The sequence below is a fragment of the Procambarus clarkii genome, chromosome 32 (genome assembly GCF_040958095.1).
Source record: "Procambarus clarkii isolate CNS0578487 chromosome 32, FALCON_Pclarkii_2.0, whole genome shotgun sequence".
Taxonomy (NCBI): Eukaryota; Metazoa; Arthropoda; class Malacostraca; order Decapoda; family Cambaridae; genus Procambarus; species Procambarus clarkii.
The window spans coordinates 8,427,643-8,454,452 of record NC_091181.1 but is presented as its reverse complement, the minus strand read 5'-3'; the positions used below and the strand labels follow the sequence as shown (position 1 = coordinate 8,454,452).

The 26,810-nt window shown below is 43.3% G+C and overlaps 1 protein-coding gene across 1 annotated transcript in view; it reads left to right on the top strand.

The window, feature by feature from the left end:
• The window catches only part of LOC138370395 (probable glutamate receptor), a 112,619-nt gene that overhangs the window by 11,924 nt on the left and 73,885 nt on the right, over nucleotides 1–26,810 (top strand). The window contains exon 4 of the mRNA XM_069334753.1: nucleotides 5,736–5,894. Within this exon, the coding sequence (XP_069190854.1) occupies nucleotides 5,736–5,894 (159 nt within the window). The remainder of the gene's footprint in view (nucleotides 1–5,735; nucleotides 5,895–26,810) is intronic.

The following is a 26,810-nucleotide window of genomic DNA, read 5'->3' as shown; positions in this document are numbered from 1 at the left end:
TTATTGGAATCCTGTGCCCACGAGAACGATTGACGAAATGGTGTTACAGAAATCGTCTTACAATAAGACATTTATTTCGTTCAAATTTATCTAAGATTATTACTGATTTCCATATAATTCATATAGGATCTTTATAGTGAATAATTTATTGCCAGAAATTATGATTTGATAATTAATGTGTTTGCTTTGACTGTTGCTCAGTAATTCATAATCTTCAATATTCATAATTTGAGTTATCATATCTTTGAATCTCTTGTAGTTTAGATTTACTATGTTACTAACTCATCAATGAACTAGTGACGAACCACACTGGTTCCTAGATATATATCAACTTCTAGAAATATCCCCCCCCCAATGTTGATATTTGAGGCTTTGACTTTAATTAATTAATAATACAGTCTATTCATTATTTTCAAGTGATTATTCATTTAATTAGTATCCATAGACACTGGTTCTCTAGTGTCATTCTAATGATCACTTTTATTCGTTTTCCCTCTTTTCTCAAAAGTGGGTGGTCGTTCAATTTATTTAAATAGAATAATCAAATAATTGAATATATGAGTCAAGCCCCTGAAAACCAACACCATCACTTACTCTAGTTGCCCTTGGGAGGTGGTAATCTTTGGGGTGTATAAATACTCCAAAATTGTCATCTCTTTTAAGGGTCTGAGCGTGATGCAGTGGGTTAAAGGCATACCTGTTATGCCAGTTGCTGGAAGCCTTCTGTGCTGGCTAGGGTTCGAGTCTCCTGGTGGGAAAGTGTTCTAAAGTTGTATAATTTCACTTGTGCATTTAGGCAAGTTGTGCATATATATATATATATATATATATATATATATATATATATATATATATATATATATATATATATATATATATATATATATATATATATATATATATATATATATATATTGGTGTATACTGGCAGCAGGTTTTCTTTCAAACATGTTTCATTGAATATGACCGCATATTCTGTATTTATTATTTTCTGGTTTAGGGCTTCTATCCCTCTAACTATTTTCTTAGCATCAGGGCTTAATTGAAATAGGAGTTCTCCAAAACTCATTTTCGTACTTTTAAGGTGAAGAAAAGAAGTGATTTACTATAGATTGTATTACACTTAATTGTATAATTTGCACGACGTTTCGAACCTCCATGGTTCATTCTCAAGTGAACAGATCTTACAATACTAGTTGATTTTATACCCGCATTAGGTCAGGTGATAATACAATGAAGGTGAAAACATGGGGGGATACATAAGGGATAAACATAGGGGCTGCAGAAGGCTTATTGGCCCATACGAGGCATCTCCTATCTAAACACAAAGATTAATCCAGTGTAATTGGCCTGTTATGTTGGACATTGTCTTCTGTGTTGGCATCGATATGTTCTTGTCTTGTCCTTACTCTCATGGTGGGTAGAGTAAATAGTTCCGTGATTTGGGTGTTCATGGTAGGTCGCTCTATTCTTATGTGAATTGCCTCAAGAATTTGTAATCTTCTTGAATCTTGGGTTTTGTCTATTATGCAAGTATTCTTGTTCAACATTTCTCTTGTTAGAGTAATGTCATGGGCTTGTCTCATGTGATTCCTAGGGGCACCAGATTGAAGATGGCATGTCAAACGCCTCGTCAGCTTGGTCGACGTCATACCTATGTACTTACATTGAAGGTTACATCCTTCGTGGGGGCAAGTGTACATGTATACAACGCTTGACTGCTGTAGAGGGTTCTCCGTCGGCTTCGGGCTGTTTTTGATAAGGAGTTCGGAAGTCTTCTTGGTTTTGTAGAATATTATCAGGTTTATGTTTTGGTTAGGAGTAGTGCTTTTTACTCCTTTACATATATATACCAAGTATATATATGGTATATACCAAGCCCACCAACATAGGATTATGCCTGAACGGTAGAAGTGAGTGCCCCCAAAGATACAAAGCCAGTGTTCTCAATGCTTATATTCGTCGAGCGCTTTCCCACTGCTCTGAATGGAGCAACGTGAGTAGAGAGTTTGAAAGAGTAACTCAGGTATTGGTGAACAACGGATATAGCAACGCGGAAATAAACGCTGCTATAAGAAGACACTTGGACCGTTGGTATAATTCAGAACCTAGAACAGAAACCACAACACCCCCAATAAAATTATATTACAAATCAACCATGCACAGTGAACATATAAAAGAGGAAAGAATAATGAAAGAAATAATCCGTAAAGGAGTAAAAAGCACTACTCCTAACCAAAACATAAACCTGATAATATTCTACAAAACCAAGAAGACTTCCGAACTCCTTATCAAAAACAGCCCGAAGCCGACGGAGAACCCTCTACAGCAGTCAAGCGTTGTATACATGTACACTTGCCCCCACGAAGGATGTAACCTTCAATGTAAGTACATAGGTATGACGTCGACCAAGCTGACGAAGCGTTTGACATGCCATCTTCAATCTGGTGCCCCTAGGAATCACATGAGACAAGCCCATGACATTACTCTAACAAGAGAAATGTTGAACAAGAATACTTGCATAATAGACAAAACCCAAGATTCAAGAAGATTACAAATTCTTGAGGCAATTCACATAAGAATAGAGCGACCTACCATGAACACCCAAATCACGGAACTATTTACTCTACCCACCATGAGAGTAAGGACAAGACAAGAACATATCGATGCCAACACAGAAGACAATGTCCAACATAACAGGCCAATTACACTGGATTAATCTTTGTGTTTAGATAGGAGATGCCTCGTATGGGCCAATAAGCCTTCTGCAGCCCCTATGTTTATCCCTTATGTATCCCCCCATGTTTTCACCTTCATTGTATTATCACCTGACCTAATGCGGGTATAAAATCAACTAGTATTGTAAGATCTGTTCACTTGAGAATGAACCATGGAGGTTCGAAACGTCGTGCAAATTATACAAATAAGTGTAATAAACTCTATAGTAAATCACTTCTTTTCTTCACCTTAAAAGTACGAAAATGAGTTTTGGAGAACTCCTATTTCAATTAAGCCCTGATGCTAAGAATATATATATATATATATATATATATATATATATATATATATATATATATATATATATATATATATATATATATATATATATATATATATATATATATATATATATATATGTTTCATTGAATATGACCGCATATTCTGTATTTATTATTTTCTGGTTTAGGGCTTCTATCCCTCTAACTATTTTCTTAGCATCAGGGCTTAATTGAAATAGGAGTTCTCCAAAACTCATTTTCGTACTTTTAAGGTGAAGAAAAGAAGTGATTTACTATAGAGTGTATTACACTTATTTGTATAATTTGCACGACGTGCAAATTATCGAATTAAAAATTATCGAAATAAATTATCAAATTAAAAAATTATCTACCCCTGATCGTATTCCGAAAAACTCGTATTCAGGGACACTCGTATTCCGAGGAACCACTGTATATATATATATATATATATATATATATATATATATATATATATATATATATATATATATATATATATATATATATATATATATATATATATATATATATATATATATATATATGTCGTACCTAGTAGCCAGAATGTACTTTTCGGCCTACTATGCAAGGCCCGATTTGCCTAATAAGCCAAGTTTTCCTGAATTAATATATTGTCTCTAATTTTTTTCTTGTGAAATGATAAAGCTACCCATTTCATTATGTATGAGGTAATTTTTTTTTTATTGGAGTTAAAATTAACGTAGATATATGACCGAACCTAACCAACCCTACCTAACCTAACCTAACCTAACTTTATAGGTTAGGTTAGGTTAGGTAGCCGGAAAAGTTAGGTTGGGTTAGGTTAGGTAGTCGAAAAACAATTAATTCAAGAAAACTTGGCTTATTAGGCAAATTGGGCCTTGCATAGTAGGCTGAGAAGTGAGTTCTGGCTACTAGGTACGACATATATATATATACATATATATATATATATATATATATATATATATATATATATATATATATATATATATATATATATATATATATATATGTGTGTGTGTGTGTGTGTGTGTGTGTGTGTGTGTGTCGTACCTAGTAACCAGAACGCACTTCTTGGCATGCTATGCAAGGCTCGATTTGCCTAATAGGCCGAGTGATTTTCTGTATTTTCAACAAATATTCCAATAGCTTTATTTGAAATATTCTTATTATATTATATTAGGAACGTACGTACGTACCAAGTGCGTTTAGCCTAAGGTTGCCGAAGGAATTCGCTGACCTGTTGAGAGAATCACGGACCACAGGTGTAAGAGCCTTACTGGACGTGGAGTCATTGTTCAATACTGTGCTCGTGGACAAGACTATTAAAATGATAATGGACAAAGTGTATCGAGATCCAACTAGCATTCCTCTGGACATACCAGAGATCATATTAAGAAAACTGCTTGAAGTTTGCACGAAAGATGCACTGTTCTTAAGTCCTCACTGACACATGTATAAGCAAGTGGATGTCGTCGCCTTTGGCTCCCAGCTCACGTACTTGTTCACGAACCTTTGCATGGGTGTGAAAGGTAAAGGTTAATATTGAGCAGAGTTCTGGTTGCAGTTGAAGAATGCTTTCAAGCAAAGCTTAGTTTTAAACATTACTTATGAGATGGAGATTGGGGGTAAGCTACCATTCTTAGATTTAGCAGTCACAGAAAGAAACGGCAGGTCTCATCATGCAGTATATACTATGGAAACAAACTCTGGAATGTGTCTTAACACTGACAGCGACTGCCCGGAGAGAGATACAAACGAACTGTTGTGAATGCTTTCGTCGACCGAGCTCTCACTCACAGCTCTGGGTGGAAGCAGGTGGATGAGGAGTTATGTAGAATAAGGCAGATTTTAGTTAACAATGATTTCTCCAATGGGTATGTCGAAGACATCATAAAAAGGAAGGTGGCGAGGTGTGCAACAGACGACGGAACAACCAATACTGCAATACCCGTACTTCCAATAAAATTATTCTACAAAAACTTCTTCTCCACGGCCTTCGAAGTGGAGGAAAGAGCCTTAAAAGAGATTATTGAGAGAAACGCTACCCCAACTGACGTCAACCAAAAGATAAAGCTAACAATATATTATATGAGTAAAAAAACTGCGAAGTCTTGTAAATACAGAGATCTTGATCATCACTAAAATTTTGTTTCCATTGCCTCAGAAACATTTGGTGCCTGGGGTAAAAGTGCTGCTAGTTTTTTGAGGGAACTGGGTTCTAAGCTAATTGAAACGACTAGAGACCCTAGAGTCGCCAGTTTCCTCTTTCAGCACCTTAGTGTGGCAATACAGAGAAAAAACGCACACTGCATCCAAGGTTCCCTCACGCCATCTGAGGAGATGGTGGAACTGGACAATCTGTGACAAATAGCCTTGTGCCTTGCGTGTAACCAATGTTGTAACTCTTATTGTCTCAAAAAATTTAAAATATAATAAAATGACTAAATACAAATTATTAACATGTTGTAGAAGAAGACAATATGTAAGTGTACGCAGGTGCCACACACGGTTCCCCCAGATGCTACATATCGTCTTCTTCGAGTTTGAGGATCCCTTCAAATGCAACAAGAGGTGGCAATATATATATATATATATATATATATATATATATATATATATATATATATATATATATATATATATATATATATATATATATATATATATATATATATATATATATATATATATATATATATATTCTAACAGGTTTAGCAACAGGCCCAATCTGCTGGCGGCATCGGAGGGAAATCCTTTTCATAAAATGGTAATAACAGATGACCCTGAGGCTCCAGGAGGGCAGCGGGCTCAGTTTAAGGGACCAATGGGAGAGCTCATGGACTTCATCGCCAGGGCTATGAACTTTTCGTGAGTTAAAACTTTAATGATATCTAATTTAATAAAACTATTTATATGTTTACACCCCACTCTTTTATTCTTTGTGGAATATTCCTGTTGTTATATTCAAGTATCAAATCTTTGCCATATATATATATATATGTTGTGCCTAGTAGCCAGAATGCAGTTTGTGATCTACTATGCAAGGCCCGATTTGCCTAATAAGCCGAGTTTTCCAGAATTTCAATATTTTTAATTTTTTTTCTTATGAAATGAAAAAGCTATTCATTTCATTATGTATGAGCTATTTATTTTTTAAATTTGAGTTAAAACTAACGTAGATACATGACCAAACCTAACCAACCCTACCTAACCTAATCTAACCTATCTTTATAGGTTAGGTTAGGTTAGGTAGCCGAAAAAGTTAGGTTAGGTTAGGTTAGGTAGGTTAGGTAGTCGAAAAACAATTAATTCATGAAAACTTGGCTTATTAGGCAAATCGGGCCTTGCATAGTAAGCTGAGAAGTGAGTTCTGGCTATTAGGTACGATATATATATATATATATATATATATATATATATATATATATATATATATATATATATATACTGCAGGTATGTTGACGACATTTTTACACAGGTACCTGATGTCAGACATCTGCAGGAGCTGAAGAAGGTATTTGAGCAGAATTCTGTGTTGCATTTCACTTACGAGATGGAGAAGGATGGGAAGCTGCCCTTTCTAGATGTAACAGTCATGGAAAGGAGCGGAGTTTTCCACACTGCAGTCTACACTATGGAAACAAACATAGGAATGTGCCTGAATGCCAACAGTGACTGCCCAGACAGGTACAAGAGGAGTGTTGTTAACGCTTATGTCGACCGTGCTCTCAGCCACAGCTCAGAATGGAAGCAAGTCGACGAAGAACTCTGTAGGGTAAGGCAGGTCCTAGTCAACAACGGCTTCTCCAATGGTTTCGTGGAAGACATCATAAGAAGGAAAGTGAAACGCCATGCAACCTCTGAAGAGACAACTAACACAACACCTATACCCCCTATTAGACTATTTTACAGGAACTTCTTTTCCACAGCCTATAAAACGGAGGAAAGGGTCCTGAAAGATAATGTCAGTAGAAACGTTATCCCTACAGACAAAAATCAGAAGATACAACTGACAATTTACTATAAAACCAAAAAAAAAACGGCCAGCCTACTCATGAGAAACTCTCCAGACACAAAGCAGAACGCTTTAAAAGAGACCAACGTCGTCTATGCCTTCAAATGCCCTCTTGGGGATTGTAAGCCTCAAAAAACTCAGTATATAAGCAAGACAACAACATCTCTTTCCAGGCGTTTAACGATGCATAAGCAACAGGGCTCCATTAAGGAACATACAGTCTCTTCTCACAACCAAACCATCACCAGAGAAATCTTAGAAACAACAAAGAAATCATCGATAGATACAGCGATAGCAGGTAGCTTGACATCTGCGAGGTACTACACATCAAGAAGTCAACACCAGCAATCAACAGCCAATTAATGCACAACTATATTCTACCCACTTCAAGACTCCGCTCCAATATAGAAGCATCAAGAAATATTGGCCAATAAAAATAGACCTTCTGCAGTTACCGACCTTTAATACCCATTGTTTCGTGTCCTGTCTTGTGTTAAAAGTTTATTTCCACCTCATCCAAAACTGTTGTAACATGTCACCTCACCCAAATGTAGGTATAAAAACTCGAGGATGTTTAAGCTCTATTCAGTTAAAGTTGTGTGTGTGTGTATAAACTAAAGCCATTGAAAATGTAATAAGTTTTACGAAACGCGCTCAAGTGTCGCGTCAGACTAGAAATAAAAATGAATTTCGGAGAATTGATTTTTGAATTACCATCAAGAGTGAAAAGAAACGTAAGAAAGATCGAGAAAATTCGTGTTAGAATTATTAATCTTACTTTTTCGGTCATATTTAATAATATATGTCTACAGGAAAGACTGCTACCAAAATATACTTATATATAATTATTATATATATATTTATATATATTTATATATATATATATATTTATATATGTCGTACCTAGTAGCCAGAACGCACTTCTCAGCCTACTATGCAAGGCCCTATTTGCCTAATAAGCCAAGTTTTCTTGAATTAATGTTTTTCGACGACCTAACCTACCTAACCTAACCGAACCTAACTTTTTCGGCTACCTAACCTAACCTAACCTAACCTATAAAGATAGGTTAGGTTAGGTTAGGTAGGGTTGGTTAGGTTCGGTCATATATCTGCATTAATTTTAACTACAATAAAAAAAAATTAACCTCATACATAATGAAATGGGTAGCTTTATCATTTCAAAAGAAAAAATAGAGAAAATATATTAATTCAGGAAAACTTGGCTTATATATATATATATATATATATATATATATATATATATATATATATATATATATATATATATATATATATATATATATATATATATATATATATATATATATAGACATATGTCGTACCTAGTAGCCAGAACGCACTTCTCAGCCTACTATGCAAGGCCCGATTTGCCTAATAAGCCCAGTTTTCATGAATTAATTGTTTTTCGACTACCTAACCTACCTAACCTAACCTAACCTAACTTTTTCGGCTACCTAACCTAACCTAACATATTAAGATAGGTTAGGTAGGGTTGGGTAGGTTCGGTCATATATCTACCTTAATTTTAACTCCAATAAAAAAAATTGACCTCATACATAATGAAATGGGTAGCTTTATCATTTCATAAGAAAAAAAATAGAGAAAATATATTAATTCATGAAAACTTGGCTTATTAGGCAAATTGGGCCTTGCATAGTATGCTGGGAAGTGAGTTCTGGCTACTAGGTACGATATATATATATATATGTCGTACCTACTAGGTACGACAATATATATATATATATATATATATGTATATATATATATATATATATATGTATATATATATATATATATATATATATATATATATATATATATATATATATATATATATATATATATATATATATATATATATATATATATATATATATATATATATATGTCGTACCTAATAGCCAGAACGCACTCGTCAGCCTACTATGCAAGGCCCCATTTGCCTAATAAGCCAAGTTTTCCTGAATTAATAAATTTTCTCTAATTATTTCCTTATGAAATGATAAAGCTACCCATTTCATTATGTATGAGGTAAATTTTTTTTATTGGAGTTAAAATTAACATAGATATATGACTAAACCTAACCATCCCTACCTAACCTAACCTAACCTATCTTTATAGGTTAGGTTCGGTTAGGTAGCCGAAAAAGCTAGGATAGGTTAGGTTAGGTAGGTTAGGTAGTCGAAAAAACATTAATTCATAAAAACTTGGCTTATTAGGCAAATCGGGCCTTGCATAGTAGGCCGAGAAGTGCGTTCTGGCTACTAGGTACGACATATATATATATATATATATATATATATATATATATATATATATATATATATATATATATATATATATATATATATATATATATATATATATATATATATATATATATATATATATATATATATAAATATACGTTAGATGTCGTCCAACTCTCTGGTAGGTCTTTCGTTTCCAGTGATTTATTATACACCATATATAATGGCATCCAAAATGCTTCTGCCCCATCTTTTAGCATAAATGGTGAGATTCCATCAGATCCAACTGTCTTTCTAACGTCCAGATCAAGTAAAACCTTCCAAACTTCATCTCTGGTAATTTCAATATCTATTGAATGCTTGGGGCTTATCGCCACCCTCTTAGTTCAGGGACTTGCCCTTGCTCTACTGTAAAGGCCTCTTGGGATCTAATGTTCACTTCCTCACACACATTTTTTCATTTTCTGTATACCCACCCCTCTATGTGTCTGTGTTTGTGTACGGTACCAGTGTATACAGGACCAGTGAATACAGGACCAATTTCTCATCCACAACATGTTTGTGTACAGAAGCAGTGTGTACAGGACCAGTGTGTGCAGGATCAGTGTGTACAGGACCAGTGTGTGTACAGGACAAGTGTGTACAGGACCAGTGTGTACAGGACCAGTGTGTGTCCAGGACAAGTGTGTAAAGGACCAGTGTGTACAGGACCAGTGTGTGTACAGGACTAGTGTGTACAGGACCAGTGTGTACAGGACCAGTGTGTACAGGACTAGTGTGTGTACAGGACCAGGTGTGTACAGGACCAGTGTTTACAGGACCAGCGTGTACAGGACCATTGTATACACGACCAGTGTACACAGGCCCAGTGTATAGAGGACCAGTGTGTACAGGAAAAGTGTATACAGGACCAGTGTGTACAGGACCAGTGTGTACAGGACCAGTGTATACAGGACCAGTGTGTGTGTACAGGACCAGTGTGTGTGTACAGGACCAGTGTGTACATAACCAGTGAATACATGACCAGTGTGTACATGACCAGTGTGTTCAGGACCAGTGTGTACATAACCAGTGAATACATGACCAGTGTGTACAGGACCAGTGTGTACAGGACCAGTGTGTACAGAACCAGTGTATACAGGATCAGTGTGTACAGGACCAGTGTGTACATGACCAGTGTGTACAGGATCAGTGTGTACAGGACCAGTGTGTGTGTACAGGACCAGTGTGTGTACAGGACCTGTGTGTACAGGACCAGTGTAATATACAGGACCAGTGTATACAGGACCAGTGTGTGTACAGGACCAGTGTGTACAGGACCAGTGTGTACAGAACCAGAGTATACAGGACCAGTGTGTGTACAGGACAAGTGTGTGTACAGGACCAGTGTGTGTACAAGACCAGTGTGAACAGAACCAGTGTATACAGGACCAGTGTGTGTACTGGACCAGTGTGTGTTCAGGACCAGTGTGTACAGGACCAGTGTGTACAGAACCATGGTATACAGGACCAGTGTATGTACAGAACCAGTGTGTTTACAGGACCAGTGTGTACAGGACCAGTGTGTACAGGACCAGTGTGTGTACAGGACCAGTGTGTAGAGAACCAGTGTATACAGGACCAGTGTGTGTACAGGACCAATGTGTGTACAGGACCAGTGTGTGTACAAAACCAGTGTGTATAGGACCAGTGTATACAGGACCAGTGTGTGTACAGGACCAGTGTGTGAATAGGACCAGTGTGTACAGGTCCAGTGTGTACTGGAACAGTGTATACAGGACCAGTGTGTACAGGGCCAGTGTATACAGGACCAGTGTATACAGGACCAGTGTGTGTACAGGACCAGTGTGTGCATAACCAGTGTATACATGACCAGTGTGTACAGGACCAGTGTGTACAGGACTAGTGTGTGTACAGGACCAGGTGTGTACAGGACCAGTGTGTACAGGACTAGTGTGTGTAAAGCACCAGTGTGTGTACAGGATCAGTGTTTACAGGACCAGCGTGTACAGGACCATTGTATACACGACCAGTGTATAAAGGACCAGTGTGTACAGGACCACTGTATACAGGACCAGTGTGTACAGGACCAGTGTATACAGGACCAGTGTATAAAGGACCAGTGTATACAGGACCAGTGTATATAGGACCAGTTTGTACAGGACCAGTGAATACAGGACCAATGTGTGTACAAGACGTGTGTGTTTACAGGACCAGTGTGTACAAGACAAGTGTATACAGGACCAATATCTCACCCACAAGGTGTTTGTGTACAGGACCAGTGTGTGTACAGGACTAGTGTGTACAGGACAAGTGTGTGTACAGGACTAGTGTGTACCGGACCAGTGTGTACAGGACCAGTGTGTACAAGACCAGTGTGTATACAGGACCAGTGTGTACAGGACCAGTGTGTACAGGACCAGTGTGTACAAGACCAGTGTGTGTACAGGACCAGTGTGTACAGGATCAGTGTGCACAGGATCAGTGTGCACAGGATCAGTGTGTGTACAGGACCAGTGTATAGAGGATCAGTGTGTACAGGACCAGTATGTACAGGACCAGTGTGTGTACAGGACCAGTATTTGTACAGGACCAGTATGTACAGGAATAGTGTGTGTACAGGACTAGTGTGTGTAAAGGATTAGTGTATACAGGACCAGTGTTTACAGGACCAGTGTATACAGGACCAGTGTATATAGGACCAGTGTGAACAGGCCTAGTGTATGCAGGACCAGTGTATACAGGACTAGTGTGTACAAGACCAGTGTGCACAGGACCAGTGTGTACAGGACCATTGTGTGCAGGATCTGTGTGTACAGAACCAGTGTGTACAGGACTAGCGTGTACAGGACCAGTGTGTGTACAGGATCAGTGTGTACAGGACTAGTGTGTAAAGGAACCAGTGTGTACAGGACCAGTGTGTACATGACCAGTGAATACAGGACCAGTGTGTACAGTATCAGTGTGTAAGGACAAGTGTATACAAGATCAGTCTGTACAGGACCAGTGTGTGTATAGGACCAATGTGAACTGGACCAGTCTGTGTACAGGACCAGTGTACACAGGCCCAGTGTATACAGGACCAGTGTATACAGGACCAATGTGTTCATGACCAGTGTGTGTACAGGACCAGTGTACACAGGCCCAGTGTATACAGGACCAGTGTGTACAGGAAAAGTGTATACAGGACCAGTGTGTACAGGACCAGTGTGTACAGGACCAGTGTATACAGGACCAATGTGTGTGTACAGGACCAGTGTGTACATAACCAGTGAATACATAACCAGTGTGTACATGACCAGTGTGTTCAGGACCAGTGTGTACATGACCAGTGAATACATGACCAGTGTGTACAGGACCAGTGTGTACAGGACCAGTGTGTACAGAACCAGTGTATACAGAATCAGTGTGTACAGGACCAGTGTGTACATGACCAGTGTGTACAGGATCAGTGTGTACAAGACTAGTGTGTGTGTACAGGACCAGTGTGTGTACAGGACCTGTGTGTACAGGACCAGTGTAATTTACAGGACCAGTGTATACAGGACCAGTGTGTGTACAGGACCAGTGTGTACAGGACCAGTGTGTACAAAACCAGAGTATACAGGACCAGTGTGTGTACAGGACCAGTGTGTGTACAGGACCAGTGTGTGTACAGGACCAGTGTGAACAGAACCAGTGTATACAGGACCAGTGTGTGTACTGGACCAGTGTGTGTTCAGGACCAGTGTGAACAGGACCAGTGTGTACAGAACCAGGGTATACAGGAAAAGTGTGTGTACAGGACCAGTGTGTAGAGAACCAGTGTATACAGGACCAGTGTGTGTACAGGACCAATATGTGTACAGGACCAGTGTGTGTACAAAACCAGTGTGTATAGGACCAGTGTATACAGGACCAGTGTGTGTACAGGAGCAGTGTGTGAACAGGACCAGTGTGTACAGGTCCAGTGTGTACTGGAACAGTGTATACCGGACCAGTGTGTACAGGGCCAGTGTATACAGGACCAGTGTGTACAGGACCAGTGTGTGTACAGGACCAGTGTGTGCATAACCAGTGTATACATGACCAGTGTGTACAGGACCAGTGTGTACAGGACCAGTGTGTGTACAGGACCAGAGTGTGTACAGGACCAGTTTGTAAAGGACCAGTGTGTGTACAAGACCAGTGTGTACAGGACCAGTGTAATATACACGACCAGTGTGTGTACAGGACCAGTGTGCACAGGACCAGTGTGTTCAGGACCAGTGTGTGTACAGGACCAGTGTGTGTACAGGACCAGTGTGTGTACAGGACCAGTGTGTAAAGAACCAGTGTATACAGGACCAGTGTATGTACAGGACCAGAGTGTTTACAGGACCAGTGTGTGTACAGGACCAGTATGAACAGAACCAGTGTATACAGGACCAGTGTGTGTACAGGACCAGTGTGTGTTCAGGACCAGTGTGTACAGGACCAGTGTGTACCGAACCAGTGTATACAGGACCAGTGTATATACAGGACCAGTGTTTGTACAAGACCATTGTGTACAGGACTAGTGTGTACAGGAACAGTGTATACAAGACCAGTGTGTAGATAACCAGTGTATAAAGGACCAGTGTGTGTACTGGACCAATGTGTGTACAGGACCACTTTGTACAGGACCAGTGTATACAGGACCAGTGTGTAGAGGACCAGTGTATACATGACCAGTGTCTACAGGACCAGTGTGTACAGGACCAGTGTATACAGGACCAGTGTGTACAGGACCAGTGTGTACAGGAACAGTGTATACAGGACCAGTGTGTACACGGCCAGTGTATACATGACCAGTGTGTACAGGACCAGTGTGTGTACAGGACCAGTGTGTCCATAACCAGTGTATACATGACCAGTGTGTACAGGACCAGTGTGTACAGGACCAGTGTGTAAAGGACCAGTGTGTACAGGACCAGTGTGTACAGGACCAGTGTATACAGGACCAGTGTGTGTACAGGACCTGTGTGCCCAGGACCAGTGTAATATACAGGACCAGTGTGTGTACAGGACCAGTGTGCACAGGACCAGTGTGTACATAACCAGTGTATACAGGCCCAATTTGTGTACAGTACCAGTGTGTGTACAGGACCAGTGTGTACAGGACCAGTGTGTGTACAGGACCAGTGTGTGTACAGGACCAGTGTGTACAGGACCAGTGTGTAAAGAACCAGTGTATACAGGACCATGTGTATGTACAGGACCAGAGTGTGTACAGGACCAGTGTGTACAGGACCAGTGTGTGTACAGGACCATTGTGTGTACAGGACCAGTGTGTACAGAACCAGTGTATACAGGACCAGTGTGTGTACAGGACCAGTGTGTGTACAGGACCAGTGTGTATAGGACCAGTGTATACAGGACAAGTGTGTGTACAGGACCAGTGTGTACAGGTCCAGTGTGTGTACAAGACCAGTGTGTACAGGACCAGTGTGTGTACAGGACCAGTGTGTACAGGACCAGTGTAATATACAGGAGCAGTGTGTGTACAGGACCAGTGTACACAGGACCAGTGTGTACAGAACCAGTGTATACAGGACCAGTGTGTGTACAGGACCAGTGTGTGTACAGGACCAGTGTGAACAGAACCAGTGTATACAGGACCAGTGTGTGTACTGGACCAGTGTGTGTTCAGGACCAGTGTGTACAGGACCAGTTTGTACAGAACCATGGTATACAGGACCAGTGTATGTACAGAACCAGTGTGTTTACAGGACCAGTGTGTACAGGACCAGTGTGTACAGGACCAGTGTGTGTACAGGACCAGTGTGTAGAGAACCAGTGTATACAGGACCAGTGTGTGTACAGGACCAATGTGTGTACAGGACCAGTGTGTGTACAAAACCAGTGTGTATAGGACCAGTGTATACAGGACCAGTGTGTGTACAGGACCAGTGTGTGAACAGGACCAGTGTGTACAGGTCCAGTGTGTACTGGAACAGTGTATACAGGACCAGTGTGTACAGGGCCAGTGTATACAGGACCAGTGTGTACAGGACCAGTGTGTGTACAGGACCAGTGTGTGCATAACCAGTGTATACATGACCAGTGTGTACAGGACCAGTGTGTACAGGACTAGTGTGTGTACAGGACCAGATGTGTACAGGACCAGTGTGTACAGGACCAGTGTGTGTAAAGCACCAGTGTGTTTACAGGATCAGTGTTTACAGGACCAGCGTGTACAGGACCATTGTATACACGACCAGTGTATAAAGGACCAGTGTGTACAGGACCACTGTATACAGGACCAGTGTGTACAGGACCAGTGTATACAGGACCAGTGTATAAAGGACCAGTGTATACAGGACCAGTGTATACAGGACAAGTTTGTACAGGACCAGTGAATACAGGACCAATGTGTGTACAAGACGTGTGTGTTTACAGGACCAGTGTGTACAAGACAAGTGTATACAGGACCAATATCTCACCCACAAGGTGTTTGTGTACAGGACCAGTGTGTGTACAGGACTAGTGTGTACAGGACAAGTGTGTGTACAGGACTAGTGTGTACCGGACCAGTGTGTACAGGACCAGTGTGTACAAGACCAGTGTGTGTACAGGACCAGTGTGTACAGGATCAGTGTGCACAGGATCAGTGTGCACAGGATCAGTGTGTGTACAGGACCAGTGTATAGAGGATCAGTGTGTACAGGACCAGTATGTACAGGACCAGTGTGTGTACAGGACCAGTGTTTGTACAGGACCAGTATGTACAGGAATAGTGTGTGTACAGGACTACTGTGTGTAAAGGATCAGTGTATACAGGACCAGTGTTTACAGGACCAGTGTATACAGGACCAGTGTATACAGGACCAGTGTGAACAGGCCTAGTGTATGCAGGACCAGTGTATACAGGACTAGTGTGTACAAGACCAGTGTGCACAGGACCAGTGTGTACAGGACCATTGTGTGCAGGATCAGTGTGTACAGAACCAGTGTGTACAGGACTAGCGTGTACAGGACCAGTGTGTGTACAGGATCAGTGTGTACAGGAGTAGTGTGTAAAGGAACCAGTGTGTACAGGACCAGTGTGTACATGACCAGTGTATACAGGACCAGTGTGTACAGGACCAGTGTGTAAGGACTAGTGTATACAAGATCAGTCTGTACAGGACCAGTGTGTGTATAGGACCAATGTGAACAGGACCAGTCTGTGTACAGGACCAGTGTACACAGGCCCAGTGTATACAGGACCAGTGTATACAGGACCAATGTGTTCAGGACCAGTGTGTGTACAGGACCAGTGTACACAGGCCCAGTGTATACAGGACCAGTGTGTACAGGAAAAGTGTATACAGGACCAGTGTGTACAGGACCAGTGTGTACAGGACCAGTGTATACAGGACCAGTGTGTGTGTACAGGACCAGTGTGTACATAACCAGTGAATACATGACCAGTGTGTACATGACCAGTGTGTTCAGGACCAGTGTGTACATAACCAGTGAATACATGACCAGTGTGTACAGGACCAGTGTGTACAGGACCAGTGTGTACAGAACCAGTGTATACAGGATAAGTGTGTACAGGACCAGTGTGTACATGACCAGTGTGTACAGGATCAGTGTGTACAAGACCAGTGTGTGTGTACAGGACCAGTGTGTGTACAGGACCTGTGTGTACAGGACCAGTGTAATATACAGGACCAGTGTATACAGGACCAGTGTGTGTACAGGACCAGTGTGTACAGGACCAGTGTGTTCAAAACCAGAGTATACAGGACCAGTGTGTGTACAGGACCAGTGTGTGTACAGGACCAGTGTGTGTACAGGACCAGTGTGAACAGAACCAGTGTATACAGGACCAGTGTGTACTGGACCAGTGTGTGTTCAGGACCAGTGTGTACAGGACCAGTGTGTACAGAACCAGGGTATACAGGACCAGTGTATGTACAGAACCAGTGTGTTTACAGGACCAGTGTGTACAGGACCAGTGTGTACAGGACCAGTGTGTGTACAGGACCAGTGTGTAGAGAACCAGTGTATACAGGACCAGTGTGTGTACAGGACCAATGTGTGTACAGGACCAGTGTGTGTACAAAACCAGTGTGTATAGGACCAGTGTATACAGGACCAGTGTGTGTACAGGACCAGTGTGTACAGGACCAGTGTAATATACACGACCAGTGTGTGTACAGGACCAGTGTGCACAGGACCAGTGTGTTCAGGACCAGTGTGTGTACAGGACCAGTGTGTGTACAGGACCAGTGTGTGTACAGGACCAGTGTGTAAAGAACCAGTGTATACAGGACCAGTGTATGTACAGGACCAGAGTGTGTACAGGACCAGTGTGTGTACAGGACCAGTATGAACAGAACCAGTGTATACAGGACCAGTGTGTGTACAGGACCAGTGTGTGTTCAGGACCAGTGTGTACAGGACCAGTGTGTACAGAACCAGTGTATACAGGACCAGTGTATATACAGGACCAGTGTGTGTACAGGACCAATGTGTGTACAGGACCACTGTGTACAGGACCAGTGTATACAGGACCAGTGTGTAGAGGACCAGTGTATACATGACCAGTGTCTACAGGACCAGTGTGTACAGGACCAGTGTATACAGGACCAGTGTGTACAGGACCAGTGTGTACAGGAACAGTGTATACAGGACCAGTGTGTACACGGCCAGTGTATACATGACCAGTGTGTACAGGACCAGTGTGTGTACAGGACCAGTGTGTCCATAACCAGTGTATACATGACCAGTGTGTACAGGACCAGTGTGTACAGGACCAGTGTGTAAAGGACCAGTGTGTACAGGACCAGTGTGTACAGGACCAGTGTATACAGGACCAGTGTGTGTACAGGACCTGTGTGCCCAGGACCAGTGTAATATACAGGACCAGTGTGTGTACAGGACCAGTGTGCACAGGACCAGTGTGTACAGAACCAGTGTATACAGGCCCAATTTGTGTACAGTACCAGTGTGTGTACAGGACCAGTGTGTACAGGACCAGTGTGTGTACAGGACCAGTGTGTGTACAGGACCAGTGTGTACAGGACCAGTGTGTAAAGAACCAGTGTATACAGGACCATGTGTATGTACAGGACCAGAGTGTGTACAGGACCAGTGTGTACAGGACCAGTGTGTGTACAGGACCATTGTGTGTACAGGACCAGTGTGTACAGAACCAGTGTATACAGGACCAGTGTGTGTACAGGACCAGTGTGTGTACAGGACCAGTGTGTATAGGACCAGTGTATACAGGACAAGTGTGTGTACAGGACCAGTGTGTACAGGTCCAGTGTGTGTACAAGACCAGTGTGTACAGGACCAGTGTGTGTACAGGACCAGTGTGTACAGGACCAGTGTAATATACAGGAGCAGTGTGTGTACAGGACCAGTGTACACAGGACCAGTGTGTACAGAACCAGTGTATACAGGACCAGTGTGTGTACAGGACCAGTGTGTGTACAGGACCAGTGTGAACAGAACCAGTGTATACAGGACCAGTGTGTGTACTGGACCAGTGTGTGTTCAGGACCAGTGTGTACAGGACCAGTGTGTACAGAACCAGGGTATACAGGACCAGTGTATGTACAGAACCAGTGTGTTTACAGGACCAGTGTGTACAGGACCAGTGTGTACAGGACCAGTGTGTGTACAGGACCAGTGTGTACAGGTCCAGTGTGTACTGGAACAGTGTATACAGGACCAGTGTGTACAGGGCCAGTGTATACAGGATCAGTGTGTACAGGACCAGTGTGTGTACAGGACCAGTGTGTGCATAACCAGTGTATACATGACCAGTGTGTACAGGACCAGTGTGTACAGGACTAGTGTGTGTACAGGACCAGATGTGTACAGGACCAGTGTGTACAGGACCAGTGTGTGTAAAGCACCAGTGTGTGTACAGGATCAGTGTTTACAGGACCAGCGTGTACAGGACCATTGTATACACGACCAGTGTATAAAGGACCAGTGTGTACAGGACCACTGTATACAGGACCAGTGTGTACAGGACCAGTGTATACAGGACCAGTGTATAAAGGACCAGTGTATACAGGACCAGTGTATACAGGACCAGTTTGTACAGGACCAGTGAATACATGACCAATGTGTGTACAAGACGTGTGTGTTTACAGGACCAGTGTGTACAAGACAAGTGTATACAGGACCAATTTCTCACCCACAAGGTGTTTGTGTACAGGACCAGTGTGTGTACAGGACTAGTGTGTACAGGACAAGTGTGTGTACAGGACTAGTGTGTACCGGACCAGTGTGTACAGGACCAGTGTGTACAAGACCAGTGTGTATACAGGACCAGTGTGTACAGGACCAGTGTGTACAGGACCAGTGTGTACAAGACCAGTGTGTGTACAGGACCAGTGTGTACAGGATCAGTGTGCACAGGATCAGTGTGCACAGGATCAGTGTGTGTACAGGACCAGTGTATAGAGGATCAGTGTGTACAGGACCAGTATGTACAGGACCAGTGTGTGTACAGGACCAGTGTTTGTACAGGACCAGTATGTACAGGAATAGTGTGTGTACAGGACTAGTGTGTGTAAAGGATCAGTGTATACAGGACCAGTGTTTACAGGACCAGTGTATACAGGACCAGTGTATACAGGACCAGTGTGAACAGGCCTAGTGTATGCAGGACCAGTGTATACAGGACTAGTGTGTACAAGACCAGTGTCCACAGGACCAGTGTGTACAGGACCATTGTGTGCAGGATCAGTGTGTACAGAACCAGTGTGTACAGGACTAGCGTGTACAGGACCAGTGTGTGTACAGGATCAGTGTGTACAGGACTAGTGTGTAAAGGAACCAGTGTGTACAGAACCAGTGTGTACATGACCAGTGTATACAGGACCAGTGTGTACAGGACCAGTGTGTAAGGACTAGTGTATACAAGATCAGTCTGTACAGGACCAGTGTGTGTATAGGACCAATGTGAACAGGACCAGTTTGTGTACAGGACCAGTGTACACAGGCCCAGTGTATACAGGACCAGTGTATACAGGACCAATGTGTTCATGACCAGTGTGTGTACAGGACCAGTGTACACAGGCCCAGTGTATACAGGACCAGTGTGTACAGGAAAAGTGTATACAGGACCAGTGTGTACAGGACCAGTGTGTACAGGACCAGTGTATACAGGACCAGTGTGTGTGTACAGGACCAGAGTGTACATAACCAGTGAATACATGACCAGTGTGTACATGACCAGTGTGTTCAGGACCAGTGTGTACATAACCAGTGAATACATGACCAGTGTGTACAGGACCAGTGTGTACAGGACCAGTGTGTACAGAACCAGTGTATACAGGATCAGTGTGTACAGGACCAGTGTGTACATGACCAGTGTGTACAGGATCAGTGTGTACAAGACCAGTGTGTGTGTACAGGACCAGTGTGTGTACAGGACCAGTGTGTACAGGACCAGTGTAATATACAGGACCAGTGTATACAGGACCAGTATGTGTACAGGACCAGTGTGTACAGGACCAGTGTGTACAAAACCAGAGTATACAGGACCAGTGTGTGTACAGGACCAGTGTGTGTACAGGACCAGTGTGTGTACAGGACCAGTGTGAACAGAACCAGTGTATACAGGACCAGTGTGTGTACTGGACCAGTGTGTGTTCAGGACCAGTGTGTACAGGACCAGTGTGTACAGAACCAGGGTATACAGGACCAGTGTATGTACAGAACCAGTGTGTTTACAGGACCAGTGTGTACAGGACCAGTGTGTACAGGACCAGTGTGTGTACAGGACCAGTGTGTAGAGAACCAGTGTATACAGGACCAGTGTGTGTACAGGACCAATGTGTGTACAGGACCAGTGTGTGTACAAAACCAGTGTGTATAGGACCAGTGTATACAGGACCAGTGTGTGTACAGGACCAGTGTGTACAGGACCAGTGTAATATACACGACCAGTGTGTGTACAGGACCAGTGTGCACAGGACCAGTGTGTTCAGGACCAGTGTGTGTACAGGACCAGTGTGTGTACAGGACCAGTGTGTGTACAGGACCAGTGTGTAAAGAACCAGTGTATACAGGACCAGTGTATGTACAGGACCAGAGTGTGTACAGGACCAGTGTGTGTACAGGACCAGTATGAACAGAACCAGTGTATACAGGACCAGTGTGTGTACAGGACCAGTGTGTGTTCAGGACCAGTGTGTACAGGACCAGTGTGTACAGAACCAGTGTATACAGGACCAGTGTATATACAGGACCAGTGTGTGTACAGGACTAATGTGTGTACAGGACCACTGTGTACAGGACCAGTGTATACAGGACCAGTGTGTAGAGGACCAGTGTATACATGACCAGTGTCTACAGGACCAGTGTGTACAGGACCAGTGTATACAGGACCAGTGTGTACAGGACCAGTGTGTACAGGAACAGTGTATACAGGACCAGTGTGTACACGGCCAGTGTATACATGACCAGTGTGTACAGGACCAGTGTGTGTACAGGACCAGTGTGTCCATAACCAGTGTATACATGACCAGTGTGTACAGGACCAGTGTGTACAGGACCAGTGTGTAAAGGACCAGTGTGTACAGGACAAGTGTGTACAGGACCAGTGTGTACAGGACCAGTGTGTGTACAGGACCAGTGTGTGTACAGGACCAGTGTGTACAGGACCAGTGTGTAAAGAACCAGTGTATACAGGACCATGTGTATGTACAGGACCAGAGTGTGTACAGGACCAGTGTGTACAGGACCAGTGTGTGTACAGGACCATTGTGTGTACAGGACCAGTGTGTACAGAACCAGTGTATACAGGACCAGTGCGTGTACAGGACCAGTGTGTGTACAGGACCAGTGTGTATAGGACCAGTGTATACAGGACAAGTGTGTGTACAGGACCAGTGTGTACAGGTCCAGTGTGTGTACAAGACCAGTGTGTACAGGACCAGTGTGTGTACAGGACCAGTGTGTACAGGACCAGTGTAATATACAGGAGCAGTGTGTGTACAGGACCAGTGTACACAGGACCAGTGTGTACAGAACCAGTGTATACAGGACCAGTGTGTGTACAGGACCAGTGTGTGTACAGGACCAGTGTGAACAGAACCAGTGTATACAGGACCAGTGTGTGTACTGGACCAGTGTGTGTTCAGGACCAGTGTGTACAGGACCAGTGTGTACAGAACCAGGGTATACAGGACCAGTGTATGTACAGAACCAGTGTGTTTACAGGACCAGTGTGTACAGGACCAGTGTGTACAGGACCAGTGTGTGTACAGGACCAGTGTGTAGAGAACCAGTGTATACAGGACCAGTGTGTGTAAAGGACCAATGTGTGTACAGGACCAGTGTGTGTACAAAACCAGTGTGTATAGGACCAGTGTATACAGGACCAGTGTGTGTACAGGACCAGTGTGTGAACAGGACCAGTGTGTACAGGTCCAGTGTGTACTGGAACAGTGTATACAGGACCAGTGTGTACAGGGCCAGTGTATACAGGATCAGTGTGTACATGACCAGTGTGTACAGGACCAGTGTGTACAGGACTAGTGTGTGTACAGGACCAGATGTGTACAGGACCAGTGTGTACAGGACCAGTGTGTGTAAAGCACCAGTGTGTGTACAGGATCAGTGTTTACAGGACCAGCGTGTACAGGACCATTGTATACACGACCAGTGTATAAAGGACCAGTGTGTACAGGACCACTGTATACAGGACCAGTGTGTACAGGACCAGTGTATACAGGACCAGTGTATAAAGGACCAGTATATACAGGACCAGTGTATACAGGACCAGTTTGTACAGGACCAGTGAATACATGACCAATGTGTGTACAAGACGTGTGTGTTTACAGGACCAGTGTGTACAAGACAAGTGTATACAGGACCAATTTCTCACCCACAAGGTGTTTGTGTACAGGACCAGTGTGTGTACAGGACTAGTGTGTACAGGACAAGTGTGTGTACAGGACTAGTGTGTACCGGACCAGTGTGTACAGGACCAGTGTGTACAAGACCAGTGTGTATACAGGACCAGTGTGTACAGGACCAGTGTGTACAGGACCAGTGTGTACAAGACCAGTGTGTGTACAGGACCAGTGTATAGAGGATCAGTGTGTACAGGACCAGTATGTACAGGACCAGTGTGTGTACAGGACCAGTGTTTGTACAGGACCAGTATGTACAGGAATAGTGTGTGTACAGGACTAGTGTGTGTAAAGGATCAGTGTATACAGGACCAGTGTTTACAGGACCAGTGTATGCAGGACCAGTGTATACAGGACCAGTGTGAACAGGCCTAGTGTATGCAGGACCAGTGTATACAGGACTAGTGTGTACAAGACCAGTGTGCACAGGACCAGTGTGTACAGGACCATTGTGTGCAGAATCAGTGTGTACAGAACCAGTGTGTACAGGACTAGCGTGTACAGGACCAGTGTGTGTACAGGATCAGTGTGTACAGGACTAGTGTGTAAAGGAACCAGTGTGTACAGAACCAGTGTGTACATGACCAGTGTATACAGGACCAGTGTGTACAGGACCAGTGTGTAAGGACTAGTGTATACAAGATCAGTCTGTACAGGACCAGTGTGTGTATAGGACCAATGTGAACAGGACCAGTCTGTGTACAGGACCAGTGTACACAGGCCCAGTGTATACAGGACCAGTGTATACAGGACCAATGTGTTCATGACCAGTGTGTGTACAGGACCAGTGTACACAGGCCCAGTGTATACAGGACCAGTGTGTAAAGGAAAAGTGTATACAGGACCAGTGTGTACAGGATCAGTGTGTACAGGAAAAGTGTATACAGGACCAGTGTGTGTGTACTGGACCAGTGTGTACATAACCAGTGAATACATGACCAGTGTGTACATGACCAGTGTGTTCAGGACCAGTGTGTACATAACCAGTGAATACATGACCAGTGTGTACAGGACCAGTGTGTACAGGACCAGTGTGTACAGAACCAGTGTATACAGGATCAGTGTGTACAGGACCAGTGTGTACATGACCAGTGTGTACAGGATCAGTGTGTACAAGACCATTGTGTGTGTACAGGACCAGTGTGTGTACAGGACCTGTGTGTACAGGACCAGTGTAATATACAGGACCAGTGTATACAGGACCAGTGTGTGTACAGGACCAGTGTGTACAGGACCAGTGTGTACAAAACCAGAGTATACAGGACCAGTGTGTGTACAGGACCAGTGTGTGTACAGGACCAGTGTGTGTACAGGACCAGTGTGAACAGAACCAGTGTATACAGGACCAGTGTGTGTACTGGACCAGTGTGTGTTCAGGACCAGTGTGTACAGGACCAGTGTGTACAGAACCAGGGTATACAGGACCAGTGTATGTACAGAACCAGTGTGTTTACAGGACCAGTGTGTACAGGACCAGTGTGTACAGGACCAGTGTGTGTACAGGACCAGTGTGTAGAGAACCAGTGTATACAGGACCAGTGTGTGTAAAGGACCAATGTGTGTACATGACCAGTGTGTGTACAAAACTAGTGTGTATAGGACCAGTGTATACAGGACCAGTGTGTGTACAGGACCAGTGTGTGAACAGGACCAGTGTGTACAGGTCCAGTGTGTACTGGAACAGTGTATACAGGACCAGTGTGTACAGGGCCAGTGTATACAGGATCAGTGTGTACAGGACCAGTGTGTGTACAGGACCAGTGTGTGCATAACCAGTGTATACATGACCAGTGTGTACAGGACCAGTGTGTACAGGACTAGTGTGTGTACAGGACCAGATGTGTACAGGACCAGTGTGTACAGGACCAGTGTGTGTAAAGCACCAGTGTGTGTACAGGTTCAGTGTTTACAGGACCAGCGTGTACAGGACCATTGTATACACGACCAGTGTATAAAGGACCAGTGTGTACAGGACCACTGTATACAGGACCAGTGTGTACAGGACCAGTGTATACAGGACCAGTGTATAAAGGACCAGTGTATACAGGACCAGTGTATACAGGACCAGTTTGTACAGGACCAGTGAATACATGACCAATGTGTGTACAAGACGTGTGTGTTTACAGGACCAGTGTGTACAAGACAAGTGTATACAGGACCAATTTCTCACCCACAAGGTGTTTGTGTACAGGACCAGTGTGTGTACAGGACTAGTGTGTACAGGACAAGTGTGTGTACAGGACTAGTGTGTACCGGACCAGTGTGTACAGGACCAGTGTGTACAAGACCAGTGTGTATACAGGACCAGTGTGTACAGGACCAGTGTGTACAGGACCAGTGTGTACAAGACCAGTGTGTGTACAGGACCAGTGTATAGAGGATCAGTGTGTACAGGACCAGTATGTACAGGACCAGTGTGTGTACAGGACCAGTGTTTGTACAGGACCAGTATGTACAGGAATAGTGTGTGTACAGGACTAGTGTGTGTAAAGGATCAGTGTATACAGGACCAGTGTTTACAGGACCAGTGTATGCAGGACCAGTGTATACAGGACCAGTGTGAACAGGCCTAGTGTATGCAGGATCAGTGTATACAGGACTAGTGTGTACAAGACCAGTGTGCACAGGACCAGTGTGTACAGGACCATTGTGTGCAGGATCAGTGTGTACAGAACCAGTGTGTACAGGACTAGCGTGTACAGGACCAGTGTGTGTACAGGATCAGTGTGTACAGGACTAGTGTGTAAAGGAACCAGTGTGTACAGAACCAGTGTGTACATGACCAGTGTATACAGGACCAGTGTGTACAGGACCAGTGTGTAAGGACTAGTGTATACAAGATCAGTCTGTACAGGACCAGTGTGTGTATAGGACCAATGTGAACAGGACCAGTCTGTGTACAGGACCAGTGTACACAGGCCCAGTGTATACAGGACCAGTGTATACAGGACCAATGTGTTCATGACCAGTGTGTGTACAGGACCAGTGTACACAGGCCCAGTGTATACAGGACCAGTGTGTAAAGGAAAAGTGTATACAGGACCAGTGTGTACAGGACCAGTGTGTACAGGACCAGTGTATACAGGACCAGTGTGTGTGTACAGGACCAGTGTGTACATAACCAGTGAATACATGACCAGTGTGTACATGACCAGTGTGTTCAGGACCAGTGTGTACATAACCAGTGAATACATGACCAGTGTGTACAGGACCAGTGTGTACAGGACCAGTGTGTACAGAACCAGTGTATACAGGATCAGTGTGTACAGGACCAGTGTGTACATGACCAGTGTGTACAGGATCAGTGTGTACAAGACCATTGTGTGTGTACAGGACCAGTGTGTGTACAGGACCTGTGTGTACAGGACCAGTGTAATATACAGGACCAGTGTATACAGGACCAGTGTGTGTACAGGACCAGTGTGTACAGGACCAGTGTGTACAAAACCAGAGTATACAGGACCAGTGTGTGTACAGGACCAGTGTGTGTACAGGACCAGTGTGTGTACAGGACCAGTGTGAACAGAACCAGTGTATACAGGACCAGTGTGTGTACTGGACCAGTGTGTGTTCAGGACCAGTGTGTACAGGACCAGTGTGTACAGAACCAGGGTATACAGGACCA